Genomic DNA, 23580 nt, shown 5'->3' on the forward strand with positions numbered 1-23580 from the left:
AATGCAGAGAGTGAAGCACTGCTGTTCTGGCTGATCTGTGGCACTTAGTTTGGAACAATATTGACATGAGCCTATGTGGAATAACTGACAAATTCCTCCCTAAAAAAAAGAAAAGAAAAGAAAGACTAGAATACATGCTAAGTTTAAGTGTTTCCAGAAGGTCTGCAGACATAATGTAGTCGGGTAAACATTTTCTGTCCTTAATGTGTTTATCCCAGTACAGTATGATGTATCCTTCCTTCCTCCTCCATTTTTTTTTTTAAAAACCCTTTTTTAAATTGTTTTTTCTATTAGGCATGGAATTAATCTGAACTGCAAAGACTAGACTTTAACCCAAAGATCCAAATGTGATTTAATGAGGCCATCCTTGCAGCTGGGATGCACACTATGTGAACTGCCACCTGTTGTTCAGCCAACGTACCCCACACAGTTGACCTAATTGAATCACAGTCTGTAGGTCTGAACAACGAGAAGATTACAGCTTTTTTCTGTGAATTCATTTCCTTTGCACACATGGAATCTGAAGGGTCCCATGCCCTTTCTTTCTCCCATACTAGAAGGCAAAGGGAAAAACTAACTAAGCTGAGAACAGTTTTTGTATATAGCTTCGGTGACAGATACTTCAAGTAGGATTGCTTCTTCCCCATTGTTGCATTATACCAAATGCTTCTGATGCTCAGTAGATGAGGGCTTCCCAGACAGTCTGATTGGAGTCTGGAGCTTCTCCCTGATCTTTTCTTTGGAAAATCACAAGTAATCTTTCTTACCGCTATCTTGCTGGAATAAAATGGATCCTGTTAACTACCACTTGTCCAGTATCTATCAAAACCTTGCAGTGCAGATGACTTCACCTCTAGGAAAACAGACTATCTCAATTTAATATTATAGGTGGTGTCAAGCAGGGCTATTCAAAGTGGTGGTTTCTGGAGTAATGGAGGGCCCTCCGTTCTGGTAGTCAAGGTCTGCTGTCCTAGCCCAGGATTTCCTCTGCCCCATCTCGGATTCGCCCCTTTTCACTCGCTGCCCCTCACTCCTGGAACCTTCTTCCCCCGCGAACAAGAGCCATCACTTCTTTAACCAGCTTCAAAACGGAGTTGAAGACCATCCTGTTCAGGGCAGCGTTCCCAGGCATTGCATAATTGTCACTTGCTATTTGATGTTCTTTTGTTGCCTGTTTTATTGAATCATTTCCTATATTGCTATGTATTTTATATGTATTATCCTACTAGAGAGGCCCCTTCCCCACCACCACTCCCTTTGTGTCGTGTCTTTTTAGATTGTAAGCCTGAGGGCAGGGAACCGTCCAATTAAAAAGATTGTATGTACAGCGCTGTGTAAATTTACAGTGCTTTATAAATAAAGGTTAATAATAATAATAATAATAATAATAATAATGCTGGTCCATGAGCCACTGGCTGCTGGTCTGTGGCAAATTTCCAGGACAGAAGCACTGCAACAACTATCAGTGAGCAAGTTGGTGATACAGTAAGTACCTGACAATATTATTTGCTTGGGTCAGATCCCCCCACCCCCCCCACCCCGCAAAAAATTCAGTAAGGTCCTGATAATGTCAATAAAATACATAAGCATGTCTCAACTGTGCATGCACATGTCTTGGGAAATCTGCAGAAATATAGGAAAGTCAAGGAAGAATGGGTGGGAAAAGTGGTTGCCTGAAAAAAGCATAAGTATCATTGGATGAAACACTAGTCTCGGCAGTAGTCCCAAAACAACTGAAATGAATATGTGCTTGAGGAAAGGTCCAACTCTTCCCTTAAAGGTTCTTGTCGAAGATAGAATACATAATGACACAGTTCTGACAAAGTTACTGCCACTCCAAAACAGAAGAAAAGAGTGATTTTTTTTACAGTGGGAACAATCTACAAGCTTGGCTATTCTCCCTTCCTCTCCCTCTCTTGTATGCTAGTGTTGAAAAGAGACTTCCCTGTTCCTGAAGGGAGATCACCTGAACTCATTCCTATTACAGGTTGAGCATCCCTTATCAGGAATTCCAAAATCCAAAATACTCCAAAATCCAAAATTGTCCACACAGGTAGCTGAGATAGTGACATTTTTGCTTTCTGATAGTTCAGTGTACATAAACTTTGTTTCGTGCACAAACCTATTATCTATAAAATTACCTTCACGCTATGTGTATAGGGTGTATATGAAACATAAATGAATTTCATGTTTAGACTTGGATCCTATATTCAAGCTATCTCATTATGTATATGCAAATATTAAAAATCCAAAACCCAAAATGCTTCTGGACCCAAGCATTTTGGATCGTGGAGACTCAACCCTAACAACATATTATGACCTCTTGGAAAGCAGCAAGACAAGGTCCTGGTTTAAGTAGGCCTTCAGTGTAGTCTCACTAATGAACCCCATCAGCATTATAGATTTTTGTGGGTTTTTCAGGCTATCCGGCCATGCTCTAGAAGAGTTTCTTCCTGCCGTTTCACCAGCAGCTATGGCTGACATCTTTAGGGAATGCTGGCATGGAAGAGAGTAGGGTATATATATTGTTGGTTGAGGGTAAGTGATTTGCATGTTGATCTGTGTATTGTTCTGCTGTTGAATGGCAAGGCCTCAGGGTGTATTTTTAATTAATGATCCATTGTCTGCTGGGAAATCCCCCTCACCCTGAGTGGTTTTCATTTGCATGGGCTCGGTCTTGATTTTGGTGTTTTTCAGGACTGATAGCCAAACTTTGTTTATTTTAAAGGTTGCTTCCTGTTGAAGTTGTCCAGGTGTTTATGGATTTCTGTGTCTTCCCTGTGCATTCTGACCTGATAGTTGTTGGCATGATCGAAAATGTCAGTGTTTTTAAACAGCATATTATGCCCAGGGTGGTTTATATTATGTTATAATGCCAGCATTCTTCCATGCCAGCATTTTCTGAAAATGCCAGTTACAGCTGCTGGCAAAATGTCAGGAACAAACTCTTCTAGACCACGGCCTCATAGCCGAAAACCCCCACAAAAAACTATGGATGCCAACTCTGAAAGCCTTCAACTTCCCATCAGCACTATTTGTTTGGCTTTGCCAGTATTAATTGCTGGGTACTGCATTGTGGCAGATGAAACACAAGCAACATCCAGCTGATTGGAGTCAAAGAGACACTCCATTTCCAGCTCATTACAGCATTACTAGCACTGCTGAATAAGCCTACTGAGAAAGGAGGATGTGGCTGGTCAGCAATCAAGCTATGGAGAGAAGATGGGGGAGCAAGACATTAGCCCAGCTGAGGCTCATGAGCCCTGATGGGTTCCCAGGTATACTAACTGCTGAATGCCTTAATAGGTTTAAATAGCACTGCTATCTCTAAACTGGGATGTCCAAACTCCTGAAAGGGAACAGCTCTACAAGGAGCCCAAATTCATTTACAATTTCAAATTAGAATGTAACATTTACAAAATTATTCACATATGATTCTATGACCATCCTTACACTAACTCATATCAAAAAGTCTTTCTAGTCCTATATTATCTGTTCCTGGCTAGCAATATGATTCTTTGTCACTCCTATTAAATGAGATGACCAACTCTGATATTGATTTTGTGGACTCATAGTTAAAAGACATGACTACACAATTGTACTATCTACCACTTGATGGCTGTGGCTACACTGCAATGATTAAGCTTCTGTTACACTTAGAGTACTACACTGCAGACTAGAAACAGAATATATGTGGACCAATTTCCTCAGTATGCATATATTGTGTCTACCACTTATGCTAAAAAGTCTGCTTTTTCTATCTTCACCCAAGTGGAAACTATTCCACTCTTCTGATTTTGGTGGCCCTTAGTTCTCAGCACATCATCCTGTTCTGCTAGAAAGCCTGTTGTAAAGCAACTAGGCTTAATTTTGGGTGCCTTATGTCTATTTGAGTATACCCAAAGCAGATCAGCTTTCATAAGAACAGCCAGAGGTGAGTTATTCTTGGCTCTCATGCTGCTTGCTACTTCCAACAATTAGTTCAGTGATTTTGCTTTACAACTCACATAAAATACATTTGTTAGCAACCTGAGGTTTATATCCCCGATTAATTCCTCATGTTGCTAATTGCAGAAACTTATATATTTGGCTAGAATATTAGAGTTGCCATGAGATTTCTTAGCTATGCCTTACCTTTTCTGCATCCTGCTCGAAAAGTCGAAGTTGAAAGCACTGGTCCAGTTTCAATTTCCGGACATGCCACATCTGATGCAAGTGTTGCCGCGTTGAATGCAGTTTGTCCAAAAGGCTGGTGATCTTTGGCACAAGACTTTGGAAATCTGCACTGCCAGGAATGCAGTTCCTACCAGAAAAACCATCACTGCACCTTATGCACTGTAACAACCTCTGACCTTCACGGTCCAGTTCTTCTACCGGAGCTTTAATTACTTTCTTCTTGAGCTGTGTGTGTTCATCTATAAGTCTTCTTGAACCCTCCACATCCACTGGAAATTCCTTCCTAGCCAACATTTCCTGAAGGTCCTCTAATCTGGATAACAAATGGATGGCACTGTTAAAAAACTCTTCCAAAGAGACTCTCAGCTCTATCCATTCATCATGATTGTAATCCAAAGATCCTTCAAACTCCTCAGTGAGTTGGGAGGGATCCACCAGTTTTGCTAGGCCTTCCACAGAGACCATGCTTGTCTAAAGAGAGAAAAAGATGCTGAAATAAGATTTAATTTCCAGGGAATACTGTACCCCCAAATTATTTTAACTACCTTTTTACCAGACAGTATCATAGGGATGGCAGGAAGGAGGAACCTGGACAGCCAAATACAACAAAGAACTTCTTTCTACCACAATTCATGGCTAATTAGAAACTTGTCCAGCTTCAATTTCAATTCAATGGACTGTGATTGTATGACCACACAGGCATCCCTTTGGCAGAACATTTCACATTTTTCCACCCTGATATTTCTACCCCACCCCATATCAAAAAGAGCTCAAGGTGGCTTATAAATGCCATTAAAACAACAAAGTAAACAGTTTAAAACAATTTTTTTAAAAAATTAAAGAACCTAAAAACATATTGATCATAATGATGGGTTAAAAACAGATTTAAAAGAATAAAGAGTCTTTAAAATATGTACATCAATCAGTATTTCTGTCAAATCCAAGGCCTTGATGAACAGCCAAATTTTTACTTGGTGTCTAAATGAAAGAAGTGTTTGTGCCGATCGGAACTCTAAGGGGAGGACATTCCACAATTGGGGTGCCATGGCTGAGATAGCCCTCTCCCATGCCCCAGAACACTGTATTGATCTCAGTGATAAGACACAGAGAAGGGCCCCCTAGTAGACTTCAGTCCTTCGTCAGGCACAAATAGGGAGAGGTGCTCCTTCAAAAATCAAGGTCCCATGCCATTTAGGGCTTTAAATGTCATCACAATCATGCTGAATTCATACTTAAAATGTATTGGTAGCCAGTGCAATTCTTTTAAGACAGGCATTACATGATATCTACATGATATTGCAGTCAGTACACAAGCATGCTTTGCACTACTTGCTGCTTCTGAGCCTTCTTCAGGTAGAACACAGCCCCAAGTAGAACACATTACAATATACTGGATATAACATATCTGTGACACCATGACACTGCTGGATCTCAAAGATGTCAGCACAATGGGTCTTGAAAACCCCAACTGCCTGGTGCCAATTATATGTGACAGCTTTCCACACATTGCCACTAACTTATATATCTCTATTAATAATTGTTATTACTCTTGGTAGCATGTTTGTTGTTGTAAATTACTTCAGGCAACTCTTTGTTGAACACAAAGAAAAGAGCTTTATTTACATTCAGAACTTATTACTGTACCTTTCTTAGTGGATGGTTCTCAGGTTTGTGTCACAGTATACAAATTGCTGAAATTACAAATTTACTACTTCCTCTCACTGACTATATGTTCTTTCACTGACTTAGTTCACACAGAACCTAGACCCAGCTTCCTTAGCTGTTAACCTCACAGGTTACTTGTTACACTCTCAGTACACTTAGCTCAGCTCAACTCTCTTTTATATCCGCTCCTCAGGCGGTTTCTAATATTCCCCATAGCCTTCTTGGCTGCAGAGCCCTCAGGATCTTGCCACACTCTCTTTAACACTGGACTACCTTTGTCCATCTATAATTATTTCTCCCCTTTCATAGGCATCTCTATCATACTAGCGCCAAACTCTTATCTGCCTCTGCAGGCTTAACACACACAGCATCCTTAGCTGTTACTCCATCAGGACCATGACACACTCTGGTTAGGGTTAAATCCCTGTATTTGCTATGGCAGCACATTCCCATGCACGGTGCTGCAGGCGCCCATGCCGTTTCATCCTCCGCAGGTTGCCATATGCGTAAGCTCAAATCCATGTATGGCAAGCTCGCATATGGCGTGGGCAGACAGTAATAATCATAATCATAATCTGCACCTCATATCACCCTATGTAGCTTTATAGTACAGCATGAGAAAGTTATGTTGCTAGTGGATCCTGGAAATTGTTTTTTAAAAAACCTAATTTTCCATGCTTTCAAAAGCATGGAAAAATTAGGTTTTTAAAAAACAATTTCCAGAATCCACTAGCAGTATAACTTTCTCATGCTGTACTATAAAGCTACATAGCACTACTGCTATTATTTGCTATTTGACGCTTTAAATTTGCTGCCTGTCCTTTCCTGAATTGCTATGCATTTATATGTATTATGCTATTATTTCTTAAATTGTATGCAATGGGCAGGTTTACTCTTATCTATCTTATTGTTTGTATGTACAGTGCTGTGCAAATCTACAGCGCTATATAAATAAAGCATAATGATAAGAGCAATAATAATAATAATAATAATAATAATACTGCCTTCTTGTCCTAGACAGGCTAGTTCTAATTTGTATGACATTTGTATCTTTTATCATTTGTACTAGTGTAGCCCCACAGATTCTTTCTACAGGAATGTAGACACTTTAGAGTGCTTTCCACAACAGTTCTCCCATGAATTTATATATGCAAAATGTCCATTTTGCAGTTGGAGATCTCGAAGAGTACCTGGTTAGGGTAACTATTTTTTAGTGCCAGTGTAATACCTCAGTATACAAAGGCACAGCCCATGTGAATTCTGCGTATGAGTACTACCATGTGGGTAATAGAAATCCACAGGAAAGAATGCACCAAGTCCTGCATAATATGCTACCCATTTCTTCAAAGCAGAGTTCCCTGGGCTCCTATGTTCTCTACAGATCTTCTTGTGGAAATATGTCTTTAGAAGGCAATATGTGACTTGGTCAAGACAGCCCACATAGCAGGAACTGAAAGCTAGATTCTCCATATACAACATCATTATTCCAGCCAATGCCTTGGCACCACATACGGTACTGGATTTTTATGAGAAGGATGCTGTGTTAATGGGCTGCTTTTAAACTTATACATTTCACTGAGAGAGCCTCTTTACAGAGCATTGGGGACTATGTTTATTACACATTCCTTGCACAAGGGTTAAGAATGTATGTTTTCATTTGATTACGGGAGCAAACCTTTCTTGAGTTGCTGGCACTTTTGAAGCTGAAAGTAACCATTAGAAACATACTTTTGGAAGGCAAGACGAAGTTTCTGTAGTGTATCATTTTAACCTGAAGTGTATAGTGTGTATCATCCTAAATATAAATCTTCCCCCTTGCCCTTAGCTATTCTGGCATGAATGCTCTCCTAAGTGGATAGGTGATATTACACTGGGTTCTGCTATTTGAATTATATAGCCATTATACTGGTTTCAGGCGTGCGACTGGAAGCAGGTGTCTTATCCTGCCAAAATATACATCTACTGCTTCTTATTTTCTTTCAGATTATTCCAACTGATTTTTCCCACAGGCAGAGCACATGTTTCCATATGGCTGTTAATTTTCAACCCTTCTTAACTATGATTAAGCCAAACTAATATAAAATCTAAATGGCACATGGGTATTTACATAAGAACCTACCACAGATATCAAAAGCCACCCACAAGTCACAATGAACAAATTTACAACTATTGTTTCTTATTGGGGTTGGAATCAAGCTGTTCTCTGGACACCCTTGAACTGTAACTCCCAGCAAACCATCAGCCTAGTGATAAATAATGGTAGGTGCACTCCATCAACCATGGGAAGGCCATATACTTTATATCCCTGCTTTCAATGGGACTTTTAACTGTTTACTTGTTTCCTCTCTCAACAATTCTGAGAGTTTTATCTTCAGTTTACAGGTGCGTGTTGACTAAGAAGAGTTTCAACTAAATGTCCCATGATGCAGATTCTGTGCTTTTGGCTTTCTATCACACTGGCTAGCATTCCATTAGTAGTTCCATTCTAATGTATTTAGCCTTTGTTCAGGAGAGTTGAATTCAATGACTAAGTGAAAAGCATGTTCTCACTTTTACAGTGACCATCTCCTTGACAGCCACAGCATATAGAAACATGTTGTGTGCTTCTGAGGACCTAAACCACCTGAAAACCTACAATGGATGTCCTACTTATATAGGATAGGTCACAACTGGCATGAATTCATCCTGGGCACAAATACTAAACTTGGCCAAAGGAAACAATTGGAGTGAAACTTCTGCAGAAGCCAGAATAATCATATGTCATTTGGGGGAAGTTTGCTACAAATTTTTCGAAGGCTCTGATCCTAATGCAATGTTGTCAAGAGGTAGATGATCTTGTTCATTACATGTTATTTTGTCCTCTCTACCAAGAACCAAGAGAAAGGTTCATTACACCTATAACAGAAACCAGTCCCAGTCAAAACCCACAGGATATGATTTTTCATCTTCTACTGGACCTGAACAAATATGTAACTTGGAAAGTAGCTTTGTTTGCCTTAGCAGCTAAAAAAATCAGGAACAAGTATATAACAGGGATAGCCATAAACTGTAAAGGCGATGACTATATTTGACAAAATTTTTAATGCATAATGACAATTGTTGTTCGTTTGTTTAGAAATTCTGTACCAGATATGAGATACCCACATTTTAGATATAATTTACATGTATTTTTATACTGTTATATTGTTATATGTATTGTTATATTGTTGTGCTGTGCAATTACCTTTGGTCAAAAGCAATAAAATTTGAATTTGAATGTAATGCAATATTTCAGATTAAATTGTGCTACAGCAGAATTTTCCAGTAGGTGTCATGGACCGACTCCATGTCACTATTTCAAATACTGCAAATTTATCACATTACTCAAACCAAAGATACTGCACTTTGTTTACCTAGCTCATTCAGGCCTCCATCTCTGACATTTACTGACTGTAATAAGGAAATAAGTGCACTGTTGTAATTGGAATTCATACACTCTTATATAGGGACCAGTTTTATAACACTGTAAGTTTAAAAGCAGCCCATTACTTCAGTGATTAAAAGGAATTTCTAAAGATTGAATAATCCCTGAAAGTAGGTTCTCTTGCCCCAGGAAAATGCACCCCTGCATCCATACCAGTTCCAGTGATTCATATGGCATTTTCACCTTGTTAGTGAAAATCCAAACAAATCTCTGAATGTGTCTGCATAAGTGTGTGTGTATGGCTCAAGAATAAGATATTACCCTAAAAATGTGAAATTCTGCTTCATAAATGGACAGTATCCATAAAATCTGGCCTTTCAGTTTGAGAATAAATTTACTGTTTCGTGATATAGTTGTACTGACAGAATAAGAAGGTGGTATGCATTAGGGGAAAACAAAAGGACAAAATACGAGAATAAGTAAAGAAATCATTTGCTTGTTGTAATTTAGGGAGAACCTTCATGCATCCCAAACTCCTTGTGCTTCAGAGCTATAGGTGAAATCCTACTCCATCAGCCATTGTCTTATGAGATAAAAATCTACAAAGAGCAAGACCCTTTCTTTAAATTATGGCATCTCTTCCTAATAAGCAAGCCTGTCTGTGAATATCTGCTGGGCACCATCATCTATGGAACAGGTGAAATCATTTTATTTCCAAAACAATTTAAACTCTTCTTTGCTCTTGCTGGTCTTATAATTAATTTGTTGTTTGTTTCTGTTGTTGTAGTTGTTGTTGTGCTATTCCTGATGATTTTCAGGATATTTTAATTAACTTTTCAATAGAATGGCTTTTATATTACTAATTTGCTCAGCATTGCCTTGAGCTTTGAAGTGAGAGGAAATCTGAGAAATCATGTAAACAAATGAGGGGAAAACTGGTTTTGTTTCTATGTTTAAAAAAGATACAGCAAAATATACTATGCCACTGTTTCTTATGTAGAACTTAACATCATGACAGCCTTGGATCCATCATTAAAACAAATGTGTTCCTGTCTAGTCTGCACCTGTTTACCCATTTAACATCTAGTGAAATTCACTTTAGGTTCCCCAACACCACCAGTACCAGCCAATGAAATTAAATGGGGACAGAGGAAGGAATTCAACATTATGTGTCTGGAAGGCTCCTCCCTAAATGGAATGGTCTCCTCTCTCATTGCAGCACCCTGCTCTCCTGGATATCCTCTAGAGCACAGAGGGCTGGAGGAAGAAAAACAATATTTCCAGATCTTCTGATGGAGGGAGTTAATTGGGTTCCACTTGGAGCCCATCACAGCATAATGATGTTATCTCACAAGGTGAGTTTTGCTAAGTAGCAGCTGAAGGGGGAAAAGACACTTGAGCACAATTTTTGGAGGCTACAGTCTACAGTTGGCTTCAGATTTGATATTTCTTTTCAAACATATAAACAAAAGCACACAAATCTCCAAATGACCATGATCACACTTTGCTGAAAAAATCTTGAGATTACTGAGGTAGGAGGTGGGAAGGAACTTTATAATGAACATAAGATAATGTTTCACTGTACTGTCTTTTCATTGTTGAGGGGATTAATTATATACAATAAACCTTTTTTAAAAAATCACCTGAAGCTCCTAGGGCCATCGTTAAATTTGGCACCAAGTATGCCAACACAGGCCGAAGAGTCCCCACCTGGTTTTTAAACCTACGCAAATATTATCTCCCTGTCACAATTGGCTTTTTCGACACAAAGATATGACAGGAGGCCTTTTTGTTTAAAATATTCTACAGATACATTTATTATTCAGATGGGATTCTCCCTGGAGAATGGAAGATGAATAGGAATACATTATCAGACTTCATCAGGAAGGGAGAAGGAATGTGCAAAGGCAAGCAAGAGCCTATCAGCTGTCATATTTCTTTTATTTCTAATGCAACCAATCAAAACCATAGCTTTCTCATTCAGTCTTTTCAGGAGAAAAAAAATAATTTGCAAAAGCATTTCTGAATTAATGACAAGACAGCTTGTTGGGTCATCGCTCTTGTTGACAGCAAGCTCCTGGAATCTGCATTAGTCAGTCAAGTGTCAGCCTTGCTCTTTTTTTGCTTACCAACAACTTGTGACTGACTGTGTCCTCTAGGGAAAATATAAATGTGAACCTGACTACTGCTAGGGCTGCTGAAGTGTCAAAAGAATGAATCCTGCAGATTTTTCTGCAGGAGCGACAACTACAGCAGCACAGTTTCCATGGATATCCCTTCTTCATCACCTATGAAAAGTATCTTGCTTTTGAGCCAACATGGACAGTCCTCAGTGTGTGGCCATGCAAGCTGAATTATACTAGTATTCACCAGTGTAATTTACCTGTAGCTAATAATCTTTCCCCACTCATTTTGCTAAGATTATGTAGCATTTTTGCCACTGATGTGCATCAGCATAAACAAAGAATAAATTAACGTCTCCTATCTCTGCCAGAGATATATTTACTAGATTTAATTTTCAGTTCAATACAGTCAGCTGTGCAAGATGTTTGTGGAATTCATGTGATCTTTCCAAATTTTATATCTCTTCATAGATTACATAAGGTTCCCCATCTTACCTCAAAGATAAATTTTGAACTTCCAAAATTTGTCTTCTGCTTCTGCCAGAAGTTATCAGGCTTGATTATCAGGGCAACATGGATTTCTGCAGGAAAGGCCTCCTGGAGAGTCTTCAAGAGAGGCTTGATCAGGTCCCATTTAGACCCCCTCATATCAATGATGACAGTGAACCCTCGTTTGCAGACATCTTCACTATAGGGATAAAACAAAGGATAAATAAGATGCCTTCAGATACACATGGCAGTACTCATAGAAATGTGAAGCTACAATTAAATGGAAGTGTTATCCTTCTTGACCTGCTTCTTTTCTGATTCAGTACAATGTCTGTTTAGATTATGGTAGCTGCCCTGTTTCTAAATGTCTCCATTTAACTGAACTGTGTTATTTTCCTATGCAATTTGTTCCTCAACTGTTGCCAGTAAAATCGTAAGCATGCAGCCATTCACCTTCAAACTAACCCTCTGGCATAGCTCATTATGATTTACAATACGAAATGAAGATTAAAACCAAGTTTGCTGAAGGTCATGCAATGAACCTCTGACTGAGTATGGATTTTATCTTAAATATCTTCCTGAAAGGAAACCCACAAATATGTTATAGACCTAAAAATAACAATAAAAGATCATTTATAACATGTAGCTATCAATTGCAATTTCCAAGGTCCCTAAGATGCATGTGTCTGAGAAAATGGTAAATGTTTGTAGAGTGAAATACTGTATTGTAAAGGGAATGTTGACAGCCTTGCTGTTGCAGACAAAGGAACTACAAAGAACAATTTTTCAAAGCTTCAAAATGAAGCTAGAAATTTGTTAATTATCAATATCGTGGGAACTACACATCATTATGCAACCTCAATCCATGCAGCAGAGTCAAACAAAACACTAGTGGGAAGCAAACTGTACTTACTGAGGAATAGCAAGTAGAAGTCTTAATTGCTGTTTTAAAGGGCTAAATCCAGTGTTATAGTATCAGAATTCCAGTTTCGCAAAGGAAGTATGTGCAGGGGCTGAAGAGGATGGTGGAGGAAGGAGGGGGAAATTTTGATACACCAATGATTCTGCTAAGGATACCATTCAACAGAAGTGAAACTGATCTGTGATACTACAAGAGTAGCATTGCGATAGTTGTATTTTGTTATGATTTTGTTTGCTTTAATCCCTATAAACTGTCCAGTAAACTTATAGAACAGCCTACAGATTTTATAATAAAAGATAACATAACCTTTTACCACCCCTATAAGCACTACTTGGGCAAAGTCTACTGTACACAAGATTGTATAATATGTGATTCATATTCTGTATAATACAAAAAGATTCTGTACGGCTTAGCAGGAAAAGCATCAGCATGGCTAATTCTACACAGAACACCAGACCTGGTGTTTGTGCATAGTAACCCACTCCTAGACCTCAGAGCTCAAACAACATTGACCCTATCATGGGGTTTTCTTGACAAGTCGAAGGCTTTCATGGCCGGCATCCATAGTTTTTTGTGGGTCTTCCAGAACATGGCCACATAGCCTGAAAAAACCACAAAAACGATTTCTTGGCAAGATTTGTTCATAAGGAGTTTGGCTTTGCCTTCCTGGGAGGCTGCAAATTGCCCATGGTTATCCAGTGGGTTTCCATAGTTGAGAGGGGATTTGAACCCTGGTCTTCAGAGCCATTGTCCAACACTCAAACTACTACATCAAGCCAGCTCTCCTATGAGTTGTAGCACAGTCTAAAACACCTTATCAGCCTTCTGGACACTATACGTCTACAGAAATATTAGTGCAATGAACGTTTACAGGTATTAGTCTGATATAATCTAAATATCCTAAAGGCACCCGATCCTGTCTGATCTTAGAAGCTAAGCAGAATCAGCCCTGGTTAGTGTTTGGATGGGAGCCCATGAACAAATACTAGGTGCTTTAGGGTATATTTCAGAGGAAAGAACTCACAAAACCACCTCTGAGTATTCTTTGCCTAAGAATTTCTTGTGAAATTAATGGAGTTGGCTCAAGTCAGCAGGCAACTTGAAGGTACATGCGCACAATCTGAGACATTCCTCTGTTATTAGAACTCTTGAGACAGTGCTGAGCATACCAGTGCTCACTGACTGTTATGCATTTCTACTAAGAAACAAAACAAAGCCAAATGCAAACAATATGATTTCTTAATTAAATTCCTGAACTAAAAGCAAAAGGATTAGTTCAGTTTCAAACCTTATTCACAACAAGTATATAAAAGTTGATGTAATAACTTTATTTGATACCTTTAAATTCCAGAATGCTATAAATATCACAAAGTAAAGAACTATGATTAAAAATTATAAATGCCCCCCTTCTTAATGTTTGTATTTTTAATGCTAGTTTTTTTCTTTAGTATCTTCAGTGAATTATGAATTTGTTTCTATTTTATACTGTTTCTAATATTTGGAAGTCATCTCTCAGTTTTGATTTGGAATCTTATTTTTACAGTTAATCTTTTAAAAAGTTTTTCAAAAATCTGGCCGAAGAGCTCCCATTCGCTCTGCTAATTTAGCACCTTGATATTTGCATGTACTAACATGTTGAATAAGGCTATAAAGTTTGCCCTGACTTTGCAATATGTTACTCTGCTGTTAGCAATGTATTTTTTTCTGAAGTAACTAACATTATAGCAGCTTCACTACAGCTGAAAATTTTGCTTACTTACATATCAAAACAGTGAGTTGCCAAGTCACATCCTATGAATATGCAAAAGCACAAATGAGCAACAAGAAAAGCTTGAAATCCCTATTGTGCATGTTGTATTTGAAGTTTTCAAGTGCTCTGTTAATTCACATTTACATTTAAATTCATAGTTTGTGAAATTGTGGAGTTTTTTGAAACTGCATTTTCTCTACAGTGATCCAGCTGCAGTTGTAGATATGAGGGGAAGCTATGCCTTGCAGTGCTTAGGATCAAAACAGAACAGCCTTGATTTAACCGAATAGCCTGCGGAACAGTGGAAATATACTAATCAAAAGTGCTGGGAGTGAACTATCTCAGGAAGACTATTTACATATAAACATTGCATCAAATATGCAGTCCTACCCTGTCACTTTAGAATGGTACAGTAGTTGCTATTGAGATTCTGCATCCGTTAATGATGCTGAAGCCTTTGAGAAAGTGTAATGAGACCTTAACTATATGTAATTTTATAATATATATCTTTAAGCATGGAAGCACCATGACCTCATTTGATGCTCAGCCATCTTCTCAAGACAGTTTATCCCAGCACATGTACCCCTCTAAACAATATATTCAGTCTTCTAAATAAGTGGTAATTAGCGGGAGGCTATTTGGCTGGTGGCAGATTACTCAGAATTAACTAATAGCATCTGACAAGTAGCTTCAGATGTTGGATGCTAAAATTTGTACAAAAGCAGCATGCAATTATCATGATGCCAGATAGTTCACATTCAGTGGATGGAATACAGGACCTGGAGGCTCTTCTAGGTGAATGCCATTAGCCTAATTAAAGAATTAGCAGGAGAGAAAAGTGAATTTCTGAAATGGGATGGGAGAGGAAAGAGAGAGAGGGAGAGAGTCAGCCTTGATTCTGAAAGAATGTCTAGGTTAGCATTATAATTACAAATATTATTTTAAAAATTAAAGAAAAATTAATATACAAAGGAAAAGGAAAATACACAAGAATCTATTAAGTGAATGAAAAGATGGCTATAACTTCTCCTACTTTCACCTTCAGTGTGCTATTATAAGAGCAAGACCTTTGGAGATATGTTAGGCTTATGACTGAAGAGAAAATTCTCAAAAGAAAACGTAAATCATGTATATCTACCAAGTTTCAGATGTAAAGAATCTCCTGGTGCAAGATTTTGAGTTTAGTCTGAGACATAAAGTGGCCATATTTGCTGATGATACTTTATTATTTAGGAAGTGTAGAACAAAAATAGATTGTGAAGAGATCCAAAATGGTATGTCCAAACTGAGAGAATAAGGATTAACCTAGCAAATGAAAATTCAGTTTCATCAAATATAAAGCAATACATACTGGGGCAACCCCAATCCCAAGTTTCCATATATATTGATGGGATCTGAGTTGGTAGCAACTGATCTAGAGGTCACAGTGTATAGCTTAAATCAGGCATCAACTCAACTGTGCAACTGTGCAAGAAAGGGCAACTTCCATGCTGGGCATACTTAGGAAAGGAATCAGAAATAAAACTGCCAATATCATATTACCCTTAACTGGGCAGTTTATCTGGAAATTTATCCCATGAATGTACAATACAATATTCTTCTTCCTGTATCATGCACAACACTAAGATCACCAAGAGCAGAGGACGATCTTGGAGTGGGATGGACTTTCATTTTTGGAGGTTTTAAAGATGAGATTGGATGGCCATCACCCAGCAATGCTTTAGCTGTGGACTGCTGCACTGGCAGAGGTTTGGATTAAATGGTACTTTCCAACTCTATGATTCTAGGATTCAAACAGAAGCTGTTGATGTCAGAAAGCAATGAGGTACTAAGGGAAAGTAACTAAAGAACATATTTAGAATTTTAAAAATAGACAGAAAAAAATAACATACTGCATTTTGTCAATGATATTCACTCAAAGACAACTGTAGCAGATCTTTCCTCTTCAGATTTTTCTCCAACAGTCTTAGAATAATGGCTGCTGGAAGCTCACCAGTCCTAGTGTCTTACTCCAATAAGTAATCCTACACTTGGCTCAATGAAATAACTAAAGAGCACAGGTATTTCCTAAGGCTACTGAAGGCAGGGAGGTCTACTATCACATGCCTTGAGACACAGTGAGAAGAAGGGAAATTACCTCTTCCACCCATTATCATTCAATCAGTCCTGACTATGAAGACTCATGCAAACACCATGTCTACCTAGAAGTCCTTTCCAGGTGTTTCCAAGTAAGTGTGCATAAAGTTGGTTGCCTTTGGTACAGTATACAATTACAATAGATGTATTTTTGTGGTGCCTGTATGTGTGCTTGATCATGGATGGCACTTCTGATTGATTCCTCAAGGGGCTCAACTACATATTAACCTTGGGAGTGGGAGGCTCAGTTCCCAAAGCCTAAACTTAAGGAGACGCAAACCTTCTCTGAGCTCCCCCTGTTCCGGGGTGGATAAATACAACAGGCATTGGTGATATAATATCAAAGCTTTAGATGGATGTACATTAAAAATGTTATATGTACATGGCCTTTTTTGTCAATAAAAACTGTAGAGGATTAATTAACTCCCTGAAAGTGTTAAATTTTCCTCAAAGTATAATAACTTGCTTACTTTTGTTAATTCTTTATCTTATTAACAAACAAGTCACCTAGCACATTACATAATAACTACAGCCTGACAACTGTCATGCATTGGAAGTTTCAGATGAGATAATGAAGTATCATGGGAAACCACTTACTTTTTAACTCTAGTAGAAAAAAATTAAAGATATGACCTAAAAGAAGTTAATAACTTCTTAGGGGCTATTAATTTATCTACAATTCTGCTAACATGTAACTAAGAAATAAAATACCTTCTAGCATGCACAGGTTATTGTCATTTACTATCAAAACACCAGCCTACAAACTTCCACATGCATGAAATTAAGGCACAGAGTGTCCAAAGCATAAGTTTGGCTTTCAGAATACACTTCAATTCTTCAGGTTTTGCAGAGAAACCTCTATATCCCTCATGACAGTAACATACTGGAATAAATGTCTTCTGTTCCAGCCTGGCTTCTCTTTCTTCTGGTTTTTTTTTTTTTTTTTTTTTTGGTTCATTTTCTCTTGACTGCTGTTACTTTAAGAGAGTCTACCTCACTTGTTGAGTATGCCTGCCTCTGGAGAGGCAAACATGATTAAGAAGAAGATAGAGTTATTTAGAGAAATGTATACTTTCAGAAGCAGTTCTTTAGGAACAGATGCTACACCGCTCATCAAAATGATGCAAAAAGTGACAAACATGCCGGATCCACATCTGTAAAATTTAAGATTTATACTTGGGAATTAGGAAGCCTTGAAAACTGGCAGAGAACAAAAGGGGTCAAGGAGGAGGAGGAGGAGGAGGAGGAGAATATTTTCTATAATTTACTTTAATTGTTGGCTTTGGTTTTCTTTTGGAAGGGATCTGAAAGTTTCAAGTATCTTTCCACCTCTTAGATGTTTTAAATGGTATTAATGGCAGTGCATGGTTAACATAGTATACTAACTAGCAGAGATACTAACAAATGCGATTAATGTTTGAGAAACCATAGAAAGCCTATGAGTGTCAGTATTGTTTTTCAACAAATACACTCAAAATCAGGGAGGTTAAAGAGAATAAATTCCCCCAGAAATTAATTACAGACTATGGGTCAAAGTATATATTTAGCACTATATACTCCCCTCATGATCCAAAGCATTAATTTAACTTGTACTTCTGGGAGGGCTTAATTCAACTTGTACTTGTTGGAAGGTAATAGATCACACTTGAGTAATAATCAAAGATTCCTGTTGTCACTATTTATCTGTTCATACTACATTGTCATGATTACTATTACTCAGTGCAAATAAATGCTTAGCTCTAGGACCACCAACATTTCTGCCTCACTCTTTCTAGTTTTTCATGTACATATTCTTTGTTTTTGTTTCATAATTCAATTTCTTGCTCAGTGCAGTAAATAGTCTCACTATTAATGTTAAAAATATAGACCCAGTTGAGCATTATGTTGTTCTCTGGTATATCCCTAAAATAGCATTAAGGCTCACACCACTTGAGTGTGTTGGTAAGTATTATAATTACACAGTGAGAATAAACTCATAAACTCACAAAGTTGGTATTACTAATGTGCTGACTTTACCTAGGTGTGTACACGCACACAAATACTAACAAGAGGAGGCAGGTAGTGGTTGTAGAGGATACAGAAGCAGTGGTTTGTGGGCCTGACAAGATGCTTTGGGAAGTGTGTTGTTTTCCTGGAGCAAAGATCCATGATGTGACAGTGAGGCTGGCAAGACGTGTCAGGCCTACTGAACTTTTGCTTCATGTGGGAACCAATGATACTGCAAGGTACAGCCTTCAGAATATCAGAAGGGATTATGAAGCTTTGGGTAGGAAGTTGAAAAAGCAGTCAAAGGGCATGGTCCAGGAAAGGAGAGGAAAATAGCGGATGTAAACAACTGGCTCCACAGATGGTGCTGTAAAGAATGATTTGGATTCTTGGATCATGGGCAGCAGTTCCACGGGGAGGGGGACATCTGGCAAGGGATAGTGTGCACCTCACATTTTTGCCAGAGTCTCAAAAAAATGATCAGGAGGGCATCAAACTCAGTTATGTGGGGGAAGGAGACTGTATTTTGGAAGACAGGAGTTCATCAAGAGGTGGAGATAATAATCAAACTGTTATAAAGGAACAAGGCAAATGTCAAAGACCCAAAAGTGGGAAGCAAACAATCCAGTCTCATGACTGGAACGTAGTAATAGAGCGGTATAACCTATTTAAAAGAAACAGGCCAAACAGGAAAGGAGGAGGAATAGCATTATATGTCAGGTATGTTTACATCTGTGAAGAGATCCAGGACCTATAACCTGGAAGCCAGGTGGAGAGCATCTGGATAAAAATGAAAGGAGAGGGGAACAACAGGGCTGTTATTGTGGGAGTCTACTACAGACCACCAAGTCAAACTGAGGAATTGGATGATGTCTTTCTAGAACAGATGACCACACATTCAGAAAGGAGAGATGTAGTAATGATGGATGACTTCAACTATCCTGATATTTGCTGGAAGTCAAACTCAGCCAAAACCTCAAGGTCAGGCAAATTCCTCACTAGCCTCAAAGACAACTCCATCTCTTAAAAGTTTTATTTTATGGAAGCTTGGATTAACTAAAGTAACTATCTTTCTGCAGGGGTGAAAAGCAGCCCGGTTAAGTTCCCATGAGTGAACAAATCTGAGTACATTGGAGTGGGGGGGATGTGGCACATTTAAAATGAGAAAAAGTCAAAACACTTCATTTTAAAAAACTGTACTTTAACACCTTTAAAAATGAGTTTCTTAAGACTTCTGTTTAAAGAAGAGATTAATGAGATTAAATGTTAAATGAAGAACTGAAAGAAAATATACAAGCTGTTTCACTCAAAGAAGTGGAGGAGGAAGAAAACCAAGCCATCAGTGTAACTTGGCAGAAGATTTCTATGGAAATGAGAATGTCTAAGACAGGAGATCAATGATACTATATCAGTAATGAAACTGGGGAAGAAATGGAGACAGATGGAGAAGGTGTTCAGCAAGCACACATGTCCATTGAAAAGAACAGGATTTGAGGCCCTGCCTTTTTTCCTATCGGGGGGGCAGGAAGGGTCCAGAACAAATCCCCCCCTCAAGAGACAGTTGTATTTATGCAATATGGATGCAGCCTTAATTATTGTTTATTCTATTAACTAATGTGAGTTAAATATATAGAAGAAGTGTAACTAATAGCTAAAATGGAGTAAGGTGCAATCTAAAAATGAAATGTGCCTGTGGAAAAAATAGTTAAAAATCATGGCTTTTTCCCCTTCTGCTTTGTTGGTTATAGTTTTTGTATTATTATTATTATTATTATTATTATTATTATTATTATTATTATTATGTTTTATTTATATAGTGCTGTAGATTTACACAGCGCTGTACATACAAACAATAAAATAGATAAAGTAAACCTGCCCATGGCATACAATCTAAGAAATAATAGCATAATACATATAAATAATACATAACAATACAGGAAAGGGTACAATAAAGTAAAGCAGGCAACAAATTAAAAACGTCAAATAATAAATAATAGTCACGCAATGCCTGGGAACACTTCTCTGAATAGGATGGTCTTCAACTCAGTTTTGAAACTGATTAAAGAAGTGATGACCCATGTTTGTGGGGGAAGAAGGTTCCAGGAGTGAGGGGAAGTGAGTGAAAAGGGACGAATCCAGGATGGGGCAGTGGAGATCTTAGGCTGGGACAACAGACCTTGACTACTAGAATGGAGGGCATGAGTTAGAAGGTGAGGAGAAAGAAGGTTACATAAATAAGGAGGGGCCAGCCCATGCACAGCTTTAAAAGTCAACAGCAGAAGCTTATACCAAATACGGAAGGGGAAGGGGAGCCAGTAAAGGGATGATAATAAAGGACAGATATGGTCAGAGTGGCGGGCGGATGTAATAATGCATGCAGCTGAATGCTGGACAGAAATTAAAGGATGGAGGTGAGAGAGAGGAAGCCCAGCCAAAAGGAGGTTACAATAGTCTAGTCATGAGAGGATCAAACTTCAGAATGACCATAATAGATTAGAAAGCTGAGCCAAAGCTAACAAAATGAAATTCAACATGGAGAAATGTAAAGTACTTAGGGCAGAAAAATGAAATACAGAGATATAGGATGGGTGACACCTGGATGAATGAAACTATATGTGAAAGGGATCTGGGAGTGCAAGTAGACCACAAATTGAACATGAGTGAACAGTGCGATGCGGCAGCTAACAAGGCCAATGCGATTTTAGGCTGCATCAATAAAAGTATAGTGTCTAGATCAAGGGAAGTAATAGTCCCACTATATTCTGCTCTGGTCAGGCCCCACCTGGAATATTGTGTCCAGTTCTGGGCACCACAATTCAAAAAGGATGTTGAGAAACTGGAGCGTGTCCAAAGGAGGGCAACCAAAATGGTGAAGGGTCTGGAAACCATGAATGACTTTGGGAGCTGGGAAAGTATAGCCTGGAGAAGAGAAGGTTAAGAGGTGATATGATATCCCTATTTAAATACTTGAAGGGATGTCATATTGAGGAGGGAGCAAGCTTGTTTTCTGCTGCTCCAGAGAACAGGACCCGGAGCAATGGATGAAAGCTCTAGGAAAAGAGATTCCACCTGAATATTAGGAGGAACTTCCTGACAGTAAGGGCTGCCCAACAGTGGAACACACTCCCTCGGAGTGTAATGGAATCTCCTTCCTTGGAGAGGAGACTGAATGGCCATCTGTTGGGGATGCTTTCATTTAGATTTCCTGCATGGCAGGGGGTTGGACAGGATGGCCCTTGCGGTCTCTTCCAACTCTGTGATTCTATGATTCTAAATAAACGGATTTTAGCAATATTGTAGAGAAAGAATCTACAGGCCTTGGCTGTGACCTGGATCTGGGGGTTACACCACAGAGAAGAATAAAAAATGAAACCAAGACTGTGGGCTTCCTGGATAGGTCTAATAGAGATGTCATCGACAAAAACAGAAAAGGCGTATTCAAGGGAGGGCTTAGGTGGAGAGGCAAGAAGCTCTGTCTTGGACATGTTGAGCTTCAAACGCCGATGGTGCATCCACTGAGAGACTGCTGTAAGACAAGTTGTCTGTAGTTTGTTCTGTATAGTCTACTGTTGCTAACTATGTTATTCAATTTTTATTTCAAGTAGTTTTTATTCAATATAAATATTTTTTAATAAAATAGCAGAAGATAATCTGATTTCTTTTTCTGGCAAGTGGATGGACAAAGAAAATCAAGAATGACAACAAATCAAAAGCTTTTGGGACAACATCCAAAACCTTCACAGCCAAATGTAGGATTACTCATCTCCAGAAATAGTTCCATCTTGTCAACCTTTAGGTAGGGGTGGTTGAATCTTATTTTGGTCTTTCTCTGTTTTCCATATTTCTAATTTTTAAGTTTGTTTCATCTTGTTTCTACATCAATCTGCAATTTCTTAAAAGTCTACACAGGAAACTATACATATTTTGATATATTATTTAAAATTGAAAAACTGCATTGCAAAATTTTGTGAAGTGTGAATACTAAAGAATAGCAGCATTTCAGTCTCATTCAGAAGTGTGAATTAGCAAAGCTGACATTAACATTAACATGCAAACTGAGCAATCCCTCTTTTCTCTCCCACCTCTATATTTAACAGGGACATCTTTCCTTTTAAATCAGTGCTTATACTAATTCCCATATTTTTTAAAAAGTACAGAAACCAGGGGGGTGAGGAGAGGAGGGGGGAAGTCTTTTAATTTTAACTCAACTGAGCAAACTCACACCTGGAACAAATGTAATCTCAGAATCACTTTTGTAAAGTTATACTTTTACAGTATATATTTTCATATATCTAAAGCTAACTGGATGGTATTGCTAGCACACATCTAATTTTATTGAAAAGAACTAGCTTAATGTTAAACAACTTACTGAACATTCCCTCTTTAATTAATATTTCAGATATCTGCTAATAGTTACATGTATTTTCGGTCCTCCACAGTTTGCTTGAAGCCTTCTGGCATTTTGAATACTCTGTAATGATTACACAAAGTTATCTAATATTTTTAACCAACCTGAAATAAATATGAGTGGATAGCAAGCATGCTACCATATCATTTCTTGGGTTTCAAATTTTCCTGTCACTTCTTAACTATGCATGAGAAAAATAGTCTTTATTGGCACCTGTTTGGCCATTACAATAGTCAATATGTTGTCTTGGCAATAGAACTCACATGTTTGGTAAGTATGAGCCAGATTCCAAAAAAACTGATCCTAACCTGCTTGGAAAATTCCCATATTACAGACTAATATCTAGTACAATCTGTCCAAAACTATCTTCCTTCAAACTAGAATGAAACAAACTACATCTGTTCGCACTGATTTTCTAAAACCTTTATTAAAGGCCAATTCCTCACTTATGTTCTATATGCCTTATTGTTTTAATATTAAAATCAATCAGTAGGGCTGTTAAGCAAAAATATATGATTCATG

At 38.2% G+C, this 23580-nt stretch overlaps 1 protein-coding gene across 3 annotated transcripts in view; it reads right to left on the bottom strand.

Annotated features, from left to right (window-relative positions):
- KALRN (kalirin RhoGEF kinase) overlaps window positions 1-23580 on the bottom strand; it is a 719845-nt gene that overhangs the window by 366512 nt on the left and 329753 nt on the right. For all 3 annotated transcript variants that reach the window (XM_089520231.1, XM_089520232.1, XM_089520233.1), the window contains 2 exons: window positions 11863-12055; window positions 4135-4647 (listed from right to left, as the gene is read on the bottom strand). In XM_089520231.1, coding sequence (XP_089376357.1) covers window positions 4135-4647; window positions 11863-12055 — 706 coding nt within the window. The remainder of the gene's footprint in view (window positions 1-4134; window positions 4648-11862; window positions 12056-23580) is intronic.

Source organism: Sceloporus occidentalis, unplaced genomic scaffold, assembly GCF_023333645.1.
Source record: "Sceloporus occidentalis isolate IW3139 unplaced genomic scaffold, rSceOcc1.0.p SCAF_4, whole genome shotgun sequence".
NCBI lineage: Eukaryota > Metazoa > Chordata > Lepidosauria > Squamata > Phrynosomatidae > Sceloporus > Sceloporus occidentalis.